Source organism: Cydia splendana, chromosome 10 (assembly GCF_910591565.1).
Source record: "Cydia splendana chromosome 10, ilCydSple1.2, whole genome shotgun sequence".
In the NCBI taxonomy this organism is placed as follows: domain Eukaryota; kingdom Metazoa; phylum Arthropoda; class Insecta; order Lepidoptera; family Tortricidae; genus Cydia; species Cydia splendana.
In genome coordinates, this window is record NC_085969.1 from 1253626 (window position 1) to 1269481 (window position 15856).

At 38.0% G+C, this 15856-nt stretch overlaps 1 protein-coding gene across 5 annotated transcripts in view; it reads left to right on the top strand.

Moving 5' to 3' along the window:
* The window catches only part of LOC134794096 (liprin-alpha-1), a 269061-nt gene that overhangs the window by 236249 nt on the left and 16956 nt on the right, over positions 1-15856 (top strand). For 4 of the 5 annotated variants that reach the window (XM_063765792.1, XM_063765793.1, XM_063765794.1 and 1 more), the window contains exons 2-6: positions 6609-6710; positions 9192-9356; positions 9970-10044; positions 10343-10444; positions 14438-14500. In XM_063765792.1, the coding sequence (XP_063621862.1) occupies positions 6609-6710; positions 9192-9356; positions 9970-10044; positions 10343-10444; positions 14438-14500 (507 nt within the window). The remainder of the gene's footprint in view (positions 1-6608; positions 6711-9191; positions 9357-9969; positions 10045-10342; positions 10445-14437; positions 14501-15856) is intronic. The other variant, XM_063765795.1, reaches the window with a different exon arrangement.

The following is a 15856-nucleotide window of genomic DNA, read 5'->3' on the forward strand; positions in this document are numbered from 1 at the left end:
GAACTGCAATTTCCTCTCTGGTGGCCTTTACTGAATCAGTTATTCCAATGTTCTCCAGACTCCACAGGAATTTCACATCAGACTGTCTTAGGGGTAGATCGGGTTCTGTAAAACACTTACAGCCTCGATTGCTTTGATGGTAGGTTACAACTGTCAACGTATTGTCGTCTTCTCGATTATCAGTACTGAGGCGACCTGATATTACCCATCCAAAATCTGTGTCTACTAGGTATAGATCACTATCAACTTGTATAATATTATTCCTAATAAAGGAAAAGTAATAATCATTACCAATGAGCATATTTATTACTTCACTTCCTTGTGAGCCACTGTCTGCCAGTACATCAACTAAGTTTGTCTCAGGAATATTTTGTATAGGTATCCTATTAGTAATACGAGGGACGATGTTAACATGGATATTTCTTTCTACTCCTCGTTTTGTGTTGATTACAATGTCCGTGCAAGGGCTCAAGGTCTCAGTAGGTTTCTCTGCTCCAAAGGTAAAGATCAGTAAGGAGTCCACATTATATGAAGTCAAATCCAGGGTTTTTGCCAATCCGGTAGTAATATAACTTCTTTGACTTCCGCAGTCAAGAAGCAGTCTACATGTTAGTCTTTTGTTTTTGTGAGTCACCTGCACTGTTGCAGTCTGTAAAAAAGATTTTGCTTTAAGACACTGACCCAGCAAGTTCAATGTTGATGTATTACATGGGTCCTTTTTCTTACCTGCAGGTTCTCTCTTTGGGCATAAGGCACGATTGTGCTTGTTGCCTTTGCAATGGAAACATTGCTTGCGTCTCTTGCATTCAGGTACACGATGTCCCAACTTTAAACAAATAAAACAGCGGTTGACTAACTTCTTTTTCCTGTCTTCAATTGTCTTCTCAGAGGTACACTCATCATTAAAATGTGGTCCAGAGCAAAAAATACAACTTAGTTTTGGTTTCTTAACACTTTTATCATTCATAGGAGTAGCATTTCGTTTTTTATTGTAGTTTCTTAACTCAGATGACAGTCTATTACGGGGTGTGAAGCCTGATATCCTTTTCCCTCTGTGGTATTTAGGTCTACTATCAATTGATATGAATGCATCGGTAGTAGCAGCAGGTGTTTCCTTTTGAACAGGTTCCTTTACCTTGGACTTTTCTAATGCTACTATAATGGCATCCAAAGTATTTCTTATACTTGTTATTGTCTGATCGTTGGCTGATAGCAGGTTTAATTCGTATATCACCTTGTCTGGGAATTTATCGATAATAAGGCTCCGTAGGAAATTGCTCTCAATATTCTCGCCTAAAGATGACAATACTCGTAAATGGGTTTCAATGTTATTTAAATTCTTACGACAATCTTCAGAGGTGTAGTTACATCGTTTAATCTTATTGAGAGCTTCGTAATGGGAATCTATTACCTTTTGTTCATTCCCATATCGGTTTTGTAGCGTAGTCACCGCTACTTTGTAATTAGAGTTTGTTATTGCCAGGCCTTGAATGGCCTCCCTAGCATCGTCTTGAACTAAGCTGTGCAGATACGCAAGTTTTTCAGAATCTTTCATATTCTGGGAATGGACATTGGCCATAAAACGGTCCCAGAACTCAGTCCACTTTAATATATCACCATTAAATTTCATGAGTTCTAATTTGGGTAGCTTAACAGTCGGTATGTTTTTATTCTCTCTTGAATTTAACAAGTCAAGTTCAATTAATTGATCTTCGGCCTTAACTTGCTGTTCAAGGCATATGCGTAGCACTCCTGTGTCCCCCGAGTTAGTTTTAATATAGTTGTCCACATCATTTTGTATGTTATTTAGAGATTGTTTTAGCTTCAATCGTATCTTAATAACATCCTGTTCCGGGATCGCATTTCCCGCTTTAAATAAGGAAATTAACTCTTCCGAGCTCTTTACATCTTCTTCGAGCTTTACTCTTCTTAGTTCTAATCGTTCGCGCAAGAATTGCTCCATTTTACTACCCTTTTTTCGACTAACATATATATGATAGTATATTTTGTTGTAGTATTAACCTGTAAATAACGCAAAGCAAATGGCGGTATTAATGTACAACTCGGCGTACTTGTATGCTTTAAAGTTCGCATTCTTTATTTAAAAAACAACTATTTCGTACACGATATAAACTAGAATATCGTCTGATAAGAATAATAATACTCACACAGAAAGAGTAAAATACTTCTTCTCTAGTTCTAATTGCAACTACTAACATCATAATATTAGTCAACAACTTTTTCGCTACGTACCTTCGTAAGGTGTCTTAAAGGCAATATGTAACAGTAATAGCTAATGTATCGGCTGCCGTCCTGTATATATTGCTGTATTTGACGTGTTAAATGCAGATTCTTCTTCTTTATCACTCAACTTTTCAACTTTCGAAACTTTACCGGTAATGGCGGAGAAAATGTGTTATTTCTTTTGCAAAGCACAAACAAACAAGCAAGTTAGTTTGCAATTACATTCTCAATATTCCGCTAGAACTCAAAGTAGATAACGTCCAATAAGAAAAGTTTTAGTTTATTTTATCCAATAAGAGAAGCGATCTTAGTTTGACATTTTTAGAAACTGTACATAGACAACAAACTTTCTAGTTTTGCCACTACAAACTTCACTATCGATTAGTGACGCGATTCAATCGATTATTTCATTTTCAGTATTGCGTTATTCACAAAGTAATGGCGAATCAATCGATTATCGATTGACGTCATATCGATAGTTACTTAAATATAACTTAAAACTAAATAAAACACAGGTATACCGTTTATTTTTATCCTTCCTTACTTAATAAATCTCAATACACAACTTCTACCTAGCAAACTTCCAAAATAGATTTACAAATACAATCTTTTGGTGGAAAATATTGGAGTACGTCTGAGAGAGAGAGAGAGAGAGGGAGATAGAACCACACACTTATCTTTATTTGTAAAAACCTTTAGTTGTTTGGTGTTTGGCTCGCTTTACAGCTAGGAGTACTTGACATTTTAATTTTATTTTATTACAGTTTGTTTCAACCTCTAAACAACTAATATTTTATTACTTCTATTTTATACCCTTTACTAGGACTTGTCCATGCCAATACTTAGGCAGTACCTAATACAAGGTTCTTGTTCAACACCATGCCTTCTACTCTATGAAGGCTCATTATAATTGATTAGTACTTTTAACGTTTATTTTCTATAGTATGACCTCTACTCTATGAGGACTCATAAATGCTGATGCCACAGCAGTACCTACTACAAGGTTCTTTATCAAAAGTATGACCTCTACTCTATGAGGACTCATAAATGCTGATGCCACAGCAGTACCTACTACAAGGTTCTTTATCAAAAGTATGACCTCTACTCTATGAGGACTCATAAATGCTGATGCCACAGCAGTACCTACTACAAGGTTCTTTATCAAAAGTATGACCTCTACTCTATGAGGGCTCATAAATGCTGATGCCACAGCAGTACCTACTACAAGGTTCTTTATCAATAATATGACCTCTACTCTATGAGGACTCATAAATGCTGATGCCACAGCAGTACCTACTACAAGGTTCTTTATCAATAATATGACCTCTACTCTATGAGGACTCATAAATGCTGATGCCACAGCAGTACCTGTTACAAGGTTCTTGTATAATACTTGCCTTCTACTCTATGAAGACTCATCCATGTTACTGTGCCTATTACAAGGTTCTTAATTGCAAATACATTAGCATGCCCATCCCCAGGGTTCTTGTTTCTCTATGCCTAATACAAGGCTCTTAGTTATAATTAATACTATAGCATATCCTCTACAAGGACTCAAGGTTGCTACTGAAACTCTGAGTTCTTAGATTGATAAATCAGATTCCAATTTCATATAATTTACTCTCTAAGTATTTGCAAAATAGCATCCCAGCATTCTACACCATTTTGTCGCCACTTGTAATATATTATGTACCTATAATGAATGATTACATATAACCTGTCATATTCAAGTTTCATGATTTTCCTATTGTACATATAAGCGACAAGTAGTTAAGTGACTCACGTTGAGAGGTTCATAGCTTTCATAAACTTACTAAATGCAATCAGTGAGAGTCGTTGATGGCACCATGATTCTGATCTAGAGCCACGCTGTGGTATATTCCTCTCTAAAGTGATCAGAGCCATTGCCACAACGATTTCTCTACTCTCACCTTATTCTGTGGGACCCGCAGGTCCCTGGAGGTCCTACCACCTTCCCCAATAGACCTTCCCGTTCCACCATAATTAGTTCTTACTTTTACATAACCTCTCAACGTATTTCTCTCGTCATACTAATATAAACACTCACCAGGGTGATCTTCTGGCTATACTCTTACAATATGTAATCTGTAAACACAGCAATAACAGCTTCTTCTTAAATTTCTTCTATCTAACTAATAAGTCGCTTGGAACGCGTTCCTTTTCTCTGTCAAATTAGAATGTCAAGTTATTTTCTCTCTCCCGCCAAAATTGTCTATACAGTGTTACCAACGTCAAAATCTCATGCTAAAGGTTGTCACTCACCTTTTATATGGAATCGCGTAAATTCGCGACAATAGGACTAATTTAAGAACTTGACGAAAAACGAATGGGACGACCCAAGACGATACAAAGCGAATTGCCTGCCAACCCTACCCTGACTAGGAACCCCGTGGCCAGTGAGCAGCCGATCTGAATTAGGCCGCAGGTCCATTGGACGATAATCTATTTGACATTCGTTGGGTCACGGAGTTGTTATCACTTTATCAGCGACAATCATATTTATATTTATAGCCTATATTTTTGTCACTGATATCATTAATAAGAAAAATAAATATTGTGGGATATATTTTACCTGTTAGTTTAAAACATAAATACTTACTTGCGATCATTAACCATCCCACAGTCAAACTCATTGTTGAGTTAACCGGGGATAGTAGTATAGTAAATAGATACATTTTAACATTATATTCATTTTCCAATATTCTAATTTAGCAAGCGTAATAATCGCAAAAGTATTAAAACGTTTTCTCAAACAAAAATACGCGTATGATATTCCGAAATCCGAGATCATATCCCATATAACGCAAAAGTACGAACAAAATGACAATCTCATCCCTTTGAAGAGTAAATCAAAGAGGCTTTCATTCCAAAGGTCTTACCTTTAGAGCCCTAAAGGCTATAATCGAGAGCCAGAGGCGTATTAAATGGACGCGTAAACGTGGGCGGGTTAAGGTACCCTCTGGGTTGAGACTCCGCCAGCATTTATTACCGCTGCAATACATATGTACGTGAACTTCGGTCGCAAAAACTCAATCAGTTGAATGACAATTTTTTTAAATGTTTTTGTCGCTAAAAACCGCGTCCAATTATCCGTAAAGCGGTACTAGTGTACACAGATTTTTAGTGTTCCGTACAAAACTTTGTTCATGGAACACTTATGGGATCACTTCGGTCTTGCAAATCAGTTAAATGCGTTTTTCTCAGAGACCGTTTGACGTAGATACCTAAAATTTGTTCGCTTTAAACGTCGCATCTTTCAGAAGCCGCTATATTTCATTAAAAAACCTCAAAGCGAAATTAAATCCACAAGAAAGTAAAAGACGCCTCTGCACCTTTGTCCATAACAAGATCGTATCTAACACCACTATCCACTGCAAAATCAACTCTAAATCTTATTACCTAAGTTCAAACTTGATCAAAGCTGACTTCCTACGAGACTGTTATTCCTTTCTTCTCCTAGATTTCCCGGGAGCCTCAAATCCCCGCTTTTCCATTGTTTATAGTAGTTTCCAATCATGTTTTGAAAACTCAATAGCGTTCAGTTGCCTCTTTTATTGATGTTGTACCATCAGTATTTTCTCGGCGTGTTTCAAACAACTGTAATGTCTAATGGAGGATAACGGAATTGCTCTGGATGCAATTCATTGTAACTTTTATTCGTATTTGTGTTTACTTTGAAGCAAAGAGACTATGTGCTTTTAACCTTTACTCTTAGAGGCGTTGTATTGTTTAAAAAAGTATGCTTACTACACATAATTCATAATTTTCTATTGCATGAAAGTGAGTACAAAAGGTGTTAGTAATTATACTAAAAGTCCATCACAATCTGCATAAAATAGCAAATTACTAAATAACAAAATAGGTAGTCATTTAATTATTAAAAACATGTTACTACAAACCTTTACATTGCATGCTTGTGTACATAATATATTATATTATGATTTTTATCTATTGAAAAAATACTTTTATAATCTTACCAGGAGCGTCGTTTATTGATAAAACTTTTCGCGCTGCCTTTGTGATCTAGCTTCGTTCCATAGAAAAGGCGTTATTAAACTAGTTTTTATCAAGCCGATACCTACGTCTGCGAGCGATACTACAAATTTTGAAATTTTTCCTTTTAATATACAAATTTGAGGCGTTACTGGTCCTATGATTTACCTATTTATCGGTACTATTAAATCAACATCGTTGGAACCCCTCCACCTCGCAACGTCATTGGTGTGGAATTCTCTGACGTAGCGAAATCTTTTGCGCTTTTCGCGTAGCAATTTGGTCATACCATCTTTTTAGACTATGATTAGATCAACATGGGTGTTAATAGTTGATTTCTTTGTTCGCAGGAGTTTGCCACGCTCACGAAAGAGCTCAACCAGGCGCGGGAACAGCTGTTAGAGCGAGAGGAGGAGATCTCAGAGCTCAAGGCGGAGAGAAACAACACCAGGGTGAGTCCAGTTAGTTAAATAGTTTCTGCACTACGGATATTATGGTCGTAATTGTGTACATGCGAGCGTATGTAATATGAGGCAGTGTATGACATGGAACTGTAGGTACATAATGAGGCATTAAAACCCTCGCTTTCAGCTCGTTTTATAAACCACACTCGTATATTAAATTAATGCCTTTCTTTATGTAGCAGTCACATAAACTACTATTGAAAATTTTAAACGGTGTCAGATAGTTTTGGCGCGTTGTTCTATCCGCTGCTGTTGATTCTTACTCCACACCTCTAGGAATGGAAAGAATACAAACCCACAATCCAATCTATTTACGACAACATATTGGTACGGACGTTGTTGAGTGACTGAATTAATTATGTCCAAAACGGTCTGCAATATAAACCTGTCTCTTTTCCTTCCATATGGAAAGTGAGACAAGCCAATAGTTAATGAACCCAGCTCCAAAAATGGCAAATTTCCTCACTATTGATAATCTATTTTTGAATGACGTCTGAAACTGTAGGCTTTTAACATAGTTAATTATTTAGTCGCTACTTGGTTGGATGTAGACTGGACGTAGAATTATTAAACGGAATGTTGCCTAAAACGGTTGCAGACTTGTTTAATTTAGATGTTTTGGAAAACTAAGTATGGTAACTATACTTGCTGATACTCGTACGACTCTCTGTCCGCCGAGACGTGGAGATAAAAACCGTCTAAAATACATAATTAACATAAACCTGAAGATAAATAGTATAAATACATTGCATTCGAAATATGTCACGCTAAATGTCACTTAATGTAATGCCATTTTATTTTTATTTTAACGAAAATATAATCCCAAAAGTGCCTGCTTGTTTGTCACTTAAACCTCTATTTTGTCGACAAGGGTGTCTACAAAATAGATTCGTCACTTTCTCAAGCCCTTGAAAGATTTGCATTATTCAAGACGAGTCTAGACTGAGGAGTTTTCTAGATTTACGATTGCATTATGTAGTGAGGTGTTTCGGGGTTATTCCGATATGTCCAATATTTTGAAGCTAGACTGTTATGTTTGTGATTAGGCTGGAAAGTCACAAGGTACAATTTTTCCTTAAAGCAACTGATAAGGTGCAGCGGGACAATTTCGACTGTGGGATAATTCCAACTAATCGAAATATCTTCCATGTTTTACATTATTAACTAGAGTCACACACAAAACACACAACACATTTTCGCTATGTGGACATATATGGCAATCTAGTTAATAATGTAAAACATGGAAGATATGTCGATTAATTGAAATTATCCCGCAGTCGAAATTGTCCCGCTGCACCTTACCGTTATTGTAAAAGTGGACATCAACATTTTTTAAAAGTACTGTATCGAGTAGAAATGTCTGAGCAATTTCCGCCATCGCTCTACGCGACAGCATCTCCATCTTCACCACTTAGATGGTTGGTAGTCGTCAATTGTGCCTTTCTCCAGAAACTGTCTGTCTCCAGAAAAAGCCTGTGGTATTTCTCTGGTGTTGTAGGTGTCCATGGATGTCGATCATCGCTTACCATCAGGCGATTCGTCTGCTCGTTTGTAAAGTAATAAAAACAAGTCTTGTTAAACGAGTTGAGTTACACATGTTACAAAAACTGATAACATTGATAGCTTAATTTACGAGACTTTTAACGGCGGCCTAGCAGATAGGTACTTGCTGATAGAGACTATGCCTACGAAGCTGGAGGTCCCGGGTTCGAATCCCAGCAAGAAATGACATTTATTAACAATCATAATCATCATTTTACGCAGACGCAATTGTGGGCAGATGCTAGTAGTTTAGGAATACACGATTACGGAAATACGGAATAACCTCAAAGCCCAATGCTATACGCTCAGAGTAGGTAAAGATGGATTGGAAGTGTTTCACGCAGGTAACCCATCGTTTATGTATCAGCTTGAAAGTATTCCACTGTATTCGCTTTATTGATGATTTCGTCCCTTTTCCGAAGATTGATGTCGTCTACTTATCTGACGTAAGTCATTTCCAAATCTCCTGAGTCATGACGATCGGTAACTTTTGTAAAAGCTACACTTTTTTCTGCTCTTTTATTAATTATGTACAATCGCCATCAGATATATCGGAGCGGCAGAGGTGGTCAAAATATCTGAACACGCTCTCGAAGAGCGCGGCCGCACTAGCGATTTGCGAGCGAATTGGAAGCGAGTCGAAAGCGCAGCGGGTTCGCCGCGAGCGCGCAACGATCTCGCCGCTCGCAAATCGCTAGTGTGGCCGCGCTCTAACGCCGTGACAATAGAGGCGTGTTCAGATATTTGTGATCGCCTTACGCTCTGGTTTCCTATAAGTACTGCAAATATTACTCATACAAAATATTTCTCATCCATATTTAACCGTATTATTTTGTATGGAGACGGCCGCTATATGAAACGAGAATATTATTGAAGTAAAGCAGTGCCGTTAAATAACTTTAAAATTTTCTTAATTCTCTGTTTCAGCTACTACTCGAGCACCTAGAATGCCTAGTGTCTCGCCACGAGCGCTCGTTGCGCATGACCGTGGTCAAGCGGCAGGCGGCAGCCCAATCAGGAGTCTCATCAGAGGTCGAGGTCCTCAAGGCCCTCAAGAGTCTCTTCGAGCACCACAAGGCGTTGGACGAGAAGGTAAACTCAACCCTAATGCAGTGAGAATAAGGTCGAGATAAGCTCCGGCCGCGCTATGTTAAGTTTACCCAATCTCCCGTTAGATGGCGCTGTACCGCCTGACGCGATTCCTACATCGCGCTAACGAGGTAGATTTCATTAGTAGATACTTGCCGCACCACAAGGCGTTACATGAGAAGATGAACTGAACCTCTCACTGTTCGATATGGTCTAGATTCGAGCACCACAAGGCGTTGGACGAGAAGGTAAAGTTTACTCAATCTTCCGTTAGATGGCGCTTCACCGCCGGATGCGATTCCTACATCGCGCTAACGATGTGTCGACACAGTTTTCATAAGTAAACGGTGGCCGCGTCACACATCAATCAGTAATTCAGAAGTCTCTAAGGTGGAGGACTACAAGGAATTTAACGAGAAGGTAAACTCGACACTAACACTGTAAAGATTAGGTTATCAATTCATAACCATAGTCAGACGACAAGCGACGGCCCAGAAACTGCGTTCTACCGCTGAGAACGTCGTTGGTAGGTACTACTTATAGGTACAGAAAACATCTCAAGCAAAATTATTGATATATAAATTTAAACTAAAATGATTGTATTCTTCTGTTTCAGGTCCGGGAACGGTTACGAGTAGCGTTAGAAAGGAATACAGCATTAGAAGAAGAACTAGCGTTAACCAAAGAAGAAGTAAGTCACAATACGGCATTCTTGTGTCAAATTAGCATGAAAGAAGTTCCACCCCCACCTGGTCAATGGAACTATGGATTTTTTAAAAAGCTAGTAAATACGAATATAAATAAATATCATAGGACATTCTTACACAGCATAACGTAAGTCCTACAGTAAGAAATATATACGAATCTTTAACTTGATCGGTTCATCTCGTTGGTGAACGACCGCGGGTCTGCCTCCGGTGTTACCAACCACATCACATATTTTTTTTTGTAATGTATGATTCACACATATGTTTTTTATAATGTTTTAGCTGCAACAGTACAAATCGGGTTCCGACTCGGAGCGGCCCAAGGAGAACGGTGCAGTCAGCACCGGCTCGCCAGAGCAGAACGGCGAGCAACTCCAAACTAAGGTCAGTCCTTTCCCGAGACACTCACACAGACACCACATTGTATGGCCTTAGAGGATTTTTGCTGGATCCGATCCGCATTCGAATAAAAAAAACACATTGATATGATAATACTCGGTCCATCTTTCCGCACGTCACTATTCGTGCTAGAAACCACTGCGAGTCATATCACGTCAATATCAAATCTAGATGAAATTTTGAAAGTTCCAATGGCGCTACTATACGTTGGCGAGAGTCGGGTCATGTCTAACTTTTAGGTCCAACTTAGCCGCCTGGCAACGGTTAATATTTTAGACGACAGACGCTCGGAGTCAAAACAGGCATACAGTTTTACCTTGAATAAATTATAGAAGGGAGCAGTGTTTTGATATAGTAATTTTTACTTAATTTACTACTGTTTTTACCTACTTAATACTTGAATCTTAGATATAAGAATAGAAGATGTAAAATAATTGTGTTAAAAAAGACTTGAAGAATAACAGTTTACTCAACTACTGCTACTACTATTTCCATTGGAACTGGAAATTAGGTACATTGTACACACACTATCACGTGGTTGAGGTACACTTACAAATCGATCACATTTATAAATAATAATTAAAACCAAAATATTACTTTGCCAATCCGCGAAAAGATAACGTGCTAGTCAATCAGTGCTAACCCGTTATACTTACTTGCGTATTTTTACATGCAATTAATATTCCCACCCTCCCACCGCAAAAATAAATACGCAAATAAATATAACAAACCACCACCAAAAGAATAAACCTCGACACGTGTTTCGCCTCTCTACGAGGCATCCTCAGGAGTTGTTGACGGTCTGACGCCCGGCAACGGAATGACCTGTCTAGAATGGTCGGCCATATTTATACCTTGACCACTCCCCCTACCGTGCAAGTGTGAGTGAGATGGAAAAATTCGTAATAACGGCGATGACGCAACATTCAATTGTTCGTTAAGAATCATGCCCCTATTGTTGTACCTAATTATTTCCAGTTGTTCCAGAACACCCAAACGCAATCCCTTTTCGCAAACATGTAAAATATCAAAAGAATGATTCTCAGATAAAGTGTGACCTGTATCTAATAAATGCTTTGCAAAATTGGACTTCTCTGGATGGTTATGTCTATATGACGCAATATGCTCTTTATACCTAGTAGTGAAACTACGGCCCGTTTGCCCCACATACACTTTATTGCAATCGTCACAGGTAAGCTTATAAACTCCAGACTTTTTCCCATTCTCGATCTTATCTTTGCCATTGCAAAGCTTTGAGTGCAAAGTATTATTTGTCTTAAAGGCCACAGGAATGTCGTTAGACTTCAAAATTTTGTAAATTGCATCAGACAACTTGCCAACATAAGTTATGCTCGCTTTATATTTTTTAATCGGTTCAGAGGATCGTGCCGCATACAACATAGTGTTGACCATACTATTCTGCTTTTTCCTGATGATACCATCCACAACAGACTTATCGTAACCATTCGAAACTGCTAAGTGATAAATATTATTTAATTCAATCTGATAGTGTTCATCAGAAAGAGGCACAGTCAACATTCTATGCACGTAACAATGAAAAGCAGCCAACTTATGCTGCCACGGATGCGTGGAAGAAGCCGGGATAACTGTATCGGTATGTGTAGGCTTACGGTAAATTTTGAACTGATGCCTGTTGTTTACTTTAGTGATCGTTAAATCTAGAAAATTCAATGAGTTGTCTTGCTCTAGTTCCTTTTTAAACTTAATTTTTGGATGCTTACCGTTAATTTCAGCAATAAATGCATCCAGCAGGCCCATACTACCCGTCCAACAAATAATCAAATCATCCACGTATCTAAAATAGTATAATATATTATTGTTGCCCACAATATGCTGGTTCTCAAAATGGTCCATAAAAATATCAGCCATTAAAGGACTTAGTGGTGAACCCATAGCCAAACCATCACTTTGCAAATAATACTGTCCCCCAAAAACAAAACAAAACAAACTCTCTCTCTCTCTCTCTGAAATAATTTTGTTGTATGAAACAAAATTATTTCAGATTTGGGGGACAGTATTATTTGCAAAGTGATGGTTTGGCTATGGGTTCACCACTAAGTCCTTTAATGGCTGATATTTTTATGGACCATTTTGAGAACCAGCATATTGTGGGCAACAATAATATATTATACTATTTTAGATACGTGGATGATTTGATTATTTGTTGGACGGGTAGTATGGGCCTGCTGGATGCATTTATTGCTGAAATTAACGGTAAGCATCCAAAAATTAAGTTTAAAAAGGAACTAGAGCAAGACAACTCATTGAATTTTCTAGATTTAACGATCACTAAAGTAAACAACAGGCATCAGTTCAAAATTTACCGTAAGCCTACACATACCGATACAGTTATCCCGGCTTCTTCCACGCATCCGTGGCAGCATAAGTTGGCTGCTTTTCATTGTTACGTGCATAGAATGTTGACTGTGCCTCTTTCTGATGAACACTATCAGATTGAATTAAATAATATTTATCACTTAGCAGTTTCGAATGGTTACGATAAGTCTGTTGTGGATGGTATCATCAGGAAAAAGCAGAATAGTATGGTCAACACTATGTTGTATGCGGCATGATCCTCTGAACCGATTAAAAAATATAAAGCGAGCATAACTTATGTTGGCAAGTTGTCTGATGCAATTTACAAAATTTTGAAGTCTAACGACATTCCTGTGGCCTTTAAGACAAATAATACTTTGCACTCAAAGCTTTGCAATGGCAAAGATAAGATCGAGAATGGGAAAAAGTCTGGAGTTTATAAGCTTACCTGTGACGATTGCAATAAAGTGTATGTGGGGCAAACGGGCCGTAGTTTCACTACTAGGTATAAAGAGCATATTGCGTCATATAGACATAACCATCCAGAGAAGTCCGATTTTGCAAAGCATTTATTAGATACAGGTCACACTTTATCTGAGAATCATTCTTTTGATATTTTACATGTTTGCGAAAAGGGATTGCGTTTGGGTGTTCTGGAACAACTGGAAATAATTAGGTACAACAATAGGGGCATGATTCTTAACGAACAATTGAATGTTGCGTCATCGCCGTTATTACGAATTTTTCCATCTCACTCACACTTGCACGGTAGGGGGAGTGGTCAAGGTATAAATATGGCCGACCATTCTAGACAGGTCATTCCGTTGCCGGGCGTCAGACCGTCAACAACTCCTGAGGATGCCTCGTAGAGAGGCGAAACACGTGTCGAGGTTTATTCTTTTGGTGGTGGTTTGTTATATTTATTTGCGTATTTATTTTTGCGGTGGGAGGGTGGGAATATTAATTGCATGTAAAAATACGCAAGTAAGTATAACGGGTTAGCACTGATTGACTAGCACGTTATCTTTTCGCGGATTGGCAAAGTAATATTTTGGTTTTAATTAGTATGGATTTCCGCAAAGTAACGCCTGATTCTATTCACTTTATAAATAATATTTACACAAAATTAGCAAATAATGGATTTTTCTATTTCTAGTTGCTTTGAATGGTGATTGTGCAATGTTTTCTAGGATATTCGCTTAGTTTTACTACATTTTCTTCAACAGAATTGTGATATTTGAATATCCAAAATTACCTTGCTTTCAAAGTTATCACTTATCACAATGCAAAGTACATTACTGAATAAAGATACTTAATAAATATAGTTGTATAAATGGAGTTAAATGTAGTAAAACCAAGCATTCTGTGTATAGTGTGATTTTTTACCCCGATCCCGTTATAGCTGGCATGTATGGGTCTTAATTAAAATGAGCCTTTCCACCGCACTTCAAATGAAAACTGCCAAAATATATAATTTTCCTGTGCCAGAAAAAATACCGTTACTGGCTTGGTCTACCTCGACCTCGTGCGATCGAGCTCAATATACATCTGGTTAAATTAAATATATGTACATTTGTTTGCGGTGGTACGAGAATATATTTTAGTCGAGACATCTATTTGAACTGTGTTTGTTTGGGTCAGGAGGGTAGCGTTAACGGAGAAGACAGGAAAACGACCGAGCTGCAAAACACGATCTCCAAGCAGGTCAGAATCATGGTACCGCCATCAATAGACCCATTGTTGGCGTATATACGGGCCTAAGGGTCCAGCCTGCTTGCACGCGCTTCATGTCATATGCCATACTGACCATTAATCAGTAGATAACCATTGGATTATCCAAATAATTATATTTAATTCTATTTTTTAATGTTTGAATGATGTTTCGAAGGTCAATACGAACGGTTCAGCGCGCTTTGATTGTGCGACATGTCTATAATTATTATCTATACTTCGCATTTGGTGTACGCACAACAGCTTAACGGCAATATGGAGCTTATATATACCGCATGGTCCCCGTACATAGACATTTCTGTCATAGGTTAACAGAATAAAATATTAAATGTCTATGCTTTTGTATACTGGCTATGCTTATTTAATGTAAACATAAAATTAATATTGGGTCAAATTGTTCAAGTTTATCGACTGATTTAATTTACTAGGTACCTACCGCAATATTTATGAACATTACGAGTAACTATAATGCCAAACATGGAATGGTTTGATAAAAACAGTGATTTTCAACCAAATAACTTTCTCCTATAATACGGAAATAGATTAAGAACTGCCATTTGGTAGAGAATCATGTTTTTTCAAGCTAGGCAGCGTTGATTATGTTTACGGTATATTTTTGGGATAGTTTTCGATGAATTTAATGATCAAAATATGAAGTGCTTGTAACTCTAATAAGTCATGCATGTATTGTATGTGTCATTGTACAGTAGCGCACACTAACATACATTAAGTAGACAGCCTAACACACATTCATAAACATGTAGAGTCGGTAAGGAATCAACAACTAATCATTAGTATTCTAAGCATTATTTTACTAACTACTGCTATTTCAGTGCTAACTAAACTCTAAAATTAAATATCTGTAGCCGGGTTGGTATGAGGCGGCTATATATGATCCCTGTAACTTGAAGGCGACGAAAAATAGCTTCGAGCGAGTTCGCTCGACCCTGACGCTTGCACTTGGCAGTGCCTTCCGAAAAACAAATGTTCGTCTTCTTCGTTACACTCTTGACAGAGTGGTCGCGGCCATTATACATGTAGACTTTTGAGCGACTTGTTTACGACACGTCGCCATTCCTCCCGTAGAGCTGCTTTCCATAAGCATTCGCTTACTGTAGCCGATACACGGGCTTTGATTTTGAAAACAAATGTACGACTATCGTTATGTAGTCCAAGACATCGCGCAGCAGAGCTACATAGCATACAAGACTCTAGAATCATTGCACGTGCAATCTTGACAGTTGAAAGCGACGAGCGGATTCGCTCGAAATTTTTCTTTCGTAGCCTAATCATATCATTTCTCATAATCGATCGATATCTTGAACCAAA